This window comes from Austrofundulus limnaeus, unplaced genomic scaffold (genome assembly GCF_001266775.1).
Source record: "Austrofundulus limnaeus strain Quisiro unplaced genomic scaffold, Austrofundulus_limnaeus-1.0 Scaffold662, whole genome shotgun sequence".
NCBI classification, from domain to species: domain Eukaryota; kingdom Metazoa; phylum Chordata; class Actinopteri; order Cyprinodontiformes; family Rivulidae; genus Austrofundulus; species Austrofundulus limnaeus.
This window is the reverse complement of record NW_013953064.1, coordinates 203,086-205,670: the sequence shown is the minus strand read 5'-3', so window position 1 is coordinate 205,670 and position 2,585 is coordinate 203,086. Positions and strand designations below refer to the sequence as shown.

The window sequence follows — 2,585 nt, the reverse complement described above, 5'->3', positions numbered from 1 at the left end:
TGTCTGCTTCTTCTTCCTCCTTCTTTGGTGACTTTCTTTTAAAAACTATTGGCTTCATCTGGTGCATTAACTTTTAAAACCTCTGTCATGGGCGGAGTCAAGGTTTCCAGCCAGCCAATTGAAACTCTGGTAAAGTTTTTTTTTTTTTAACCAATCAAAATGTCTGGCGGGAAAAACAAGGTTCTTCAGACAAAGGATGGGAGTGGTTTAGTCTAATCATCTTGCATCTAATTAAAGAGGAAGGCATCTGCTTTACATCAGTTCAAATAAGAATGTCTATCTAGTTAAATTCAAATCTAAGGTTTCCTAAGATTAATTCATGAAATCACACAGTTTAAAGAAACATCTTTTTCAGAAAAACATTTCGTCGAAACAATTAACACCAAAATACACATTTATGACACTCTTCTTAGTGGGCAAACAGTTAAAAAGAACAGAGTAGTCAATCTTCCCTCTTTATTTACTTAAGGTGTGGGATCCTTTGTTCTTAGTCATGCTGAGAGGAGTCTGGCAAAYCACGTTACGACCCCACCCCCTCTTTTCTTTGAAGAAAAGTAGATAGATTGTCCTTCTGGGGGTTGGCTGGAAGGTGATAATGCAGATTCCTTCAGTAGTCTTCTGAGGCGCTATGGTGACGACTGATATGCTAATTTCAAGCACAAAGGTTCATGCAAGTTCCTTAACAGAAGTTTGAAAAATATATCTGACTCTTTTCCCAAACAGTCATAACAAGTTATGTCCATCAGAAATCATAAATCGAGGTAGGTAGGAAACCCCTACATAAATAAGATAAAAATCAAACCATCTGCTGAGGAACTGATCATATCTGAGGCCACACCTTTTCTGAGTCATCAGGAAGTTTGTAAAGTTTTTATTTTTTGTTTTGTTTGACATGAATGAAGACAGTTAATCCACTGATGAATTCTTCAGCTCAGACGTTACAATGCTGCAGAAGCTCTTTAAGCTTTTGGCTTTTTATTTTTTTCTCTGCATGTTGTGTTTGTTGGTCTTTTTGTACAGTAAAAATGGATCTTTGCAGATCTCTGAGCCTCCAGATGATGAGCAGAAAAAAGAGCAATATTTTGATAAAGTGGCAGAAAACTTCTGGAGGACTGAAGCTCCAGGAGTCAGATTAGGATCCACAGCAGCTGAAGTCCTGCAGCCGTGTCCTGAAACCACTCCAGACCTGGTGGGTCCGCTTCACGTGGAGTTTGAAACCAACCGAACCCTGGACTGGGTCAGGGAGCAGGTCGGTTCTGTCCTGCAGCTGGGGGGCCGGTACAAACCCCCAGACTGTGTCTCCAAACAGAAGGTAGGAGAAAAAACTTTACAGTTTTTACAAACAATAAAAACGTTTTAATAAAAATCATTTAAATTAAAAATGTTTTAAATTCAGGTTGAAACTTTGTTTTATTTTTGTTTTTTTTACATCTTTTTTAAAATAGTTTTTAAGATTTTTAAATCTGTTCTGAAACAAAAGTTTTGTTGTTTTTGACCAGTTTTACAAATAATTCATCTCTGTTGTAAAGTCTTTCTTTAGGTTTTATCTGCTTTAAACAGGTGAATCAGGACCTTCATGACACATAAAACTGTTTTTATTTGTCTTCATGCTCTTTGTCTCYATCAGTATCAGGTAGTTTAGTTTGAAAGAATTCTTTGTCACAAGATGTGTTCATGGAAAACCCAGAGTCGCCCTCAGGCTCAGCAGGCAARTAGAGACACGAGGAAGAAAAATTACTTCAACGTTCCCTTTTTAAAACGTATTGTTTCCTAATCTGAAAAACACACAATAATATAGCAGATTATTAAATCTTAAAAATGACAGTAATGTTACTTATTCGCTGTTTTATTTTGAAATTCTGCTCACTGTCAGATTAAAGASGAATTTACTGTTATTAGGAAGAAGTCAATGTTAATTTATTAAAACAAGTTTCATGAGTTCTTCAATCTTATTTAGTTGTTTAGTGAAGATCATCTACCTGCTGCTTCAACAAGTTTGTTTTCAAAGATTTTATAATGTTTCGTCCCGTGACACTTAATTGAAACAAATTATTACAAGTTCACAAGTTTATTTTAAATCCAATGTTGGGTTCCATAGAATATAGCTGATTTAGGCTGTGGAATAATTCCTGGTTCCTCAGATTAATAATCCCTAGTTCCTCAGATTAATAATCCCTATAGTTCCTCAGATTAATAATCCCTAGTTCCTCAGATTAATAATCCTTGGTTACTCAGATTAATAATCCTTGGTTACTCAGATTAATAATCCTTGGTTACTCAGATTAATAATCCTTGGTTACTCAGATTAATGAAGGTAACATTTTTGTGAACCTCTGTTAGGTGAGGTTTTATTTGGTGGGGTTGTGATGAAAGTGTCGTGTAAATTTTAACTATGACAGTTATGGAAATATTTATTTAACAAAGACAGAAATACGTGGTCCAAGAATGAAGGTACTCTGTGAGATGATCAGCTGAGTTTTATTGCAACAACAGGAAACACAGAGAACAACATCAGACTGTCGTTCTTCTCTCTGCTCCTGTTTCTTCTCTGAGAGAGTTGAGGCCTCATATATACTGTTTAACAA

The 2,585-nt window shown here is 35.7% G+C and overlaps 1 protein-coding gene and 1 long non-coding RNA gene across 3 annotated transcripts in view; one reads left to right on the top strand and one right to left on the bottom strand.

Moving 5' to 3' along the window:
• Positions 1 to 41: 41 nt before the first annotated feature.
• The window catches only part of LOC106531648 (beta-1,4-galactosyltransferase 2), a 15,065-nt gene continuing 12,521 nt past the window's right edge, over positions 42 to 2,585 (top strand). The window contains exon 1 of the mRNA XM_014027552.1: positions 42 to 1,312. Coding sequence (XP_013883006.1) covers positions 944 to 1,312 — 369 coding nt within the window. The 5' untranslated portion in view covers positions 42 to 943. The remainder of the gene's footprint in view (positions 1,313 to 2,585) is intronic.
• LOC106531653 (uncharacterized) overlaps positions 1,208 to 2,585 on the bottom strand; it is a 6,504-nt gene continuing 5,126 nt past the window's right edge. Inside the window, exon 5 of one of the 2 annotated variants that reach the window (XR_001311969.1) lies at positions 1,208 to 1,293. This is a non-coding gene — a long non-coding RNA (uncharacterized LOC106531653). Of the gene's footprint in view, positions 1,300 to 2,585 lie in introns of both variants that reach the window. The other variant, XR_001311968.1, reaches the window with a different exon arrangement.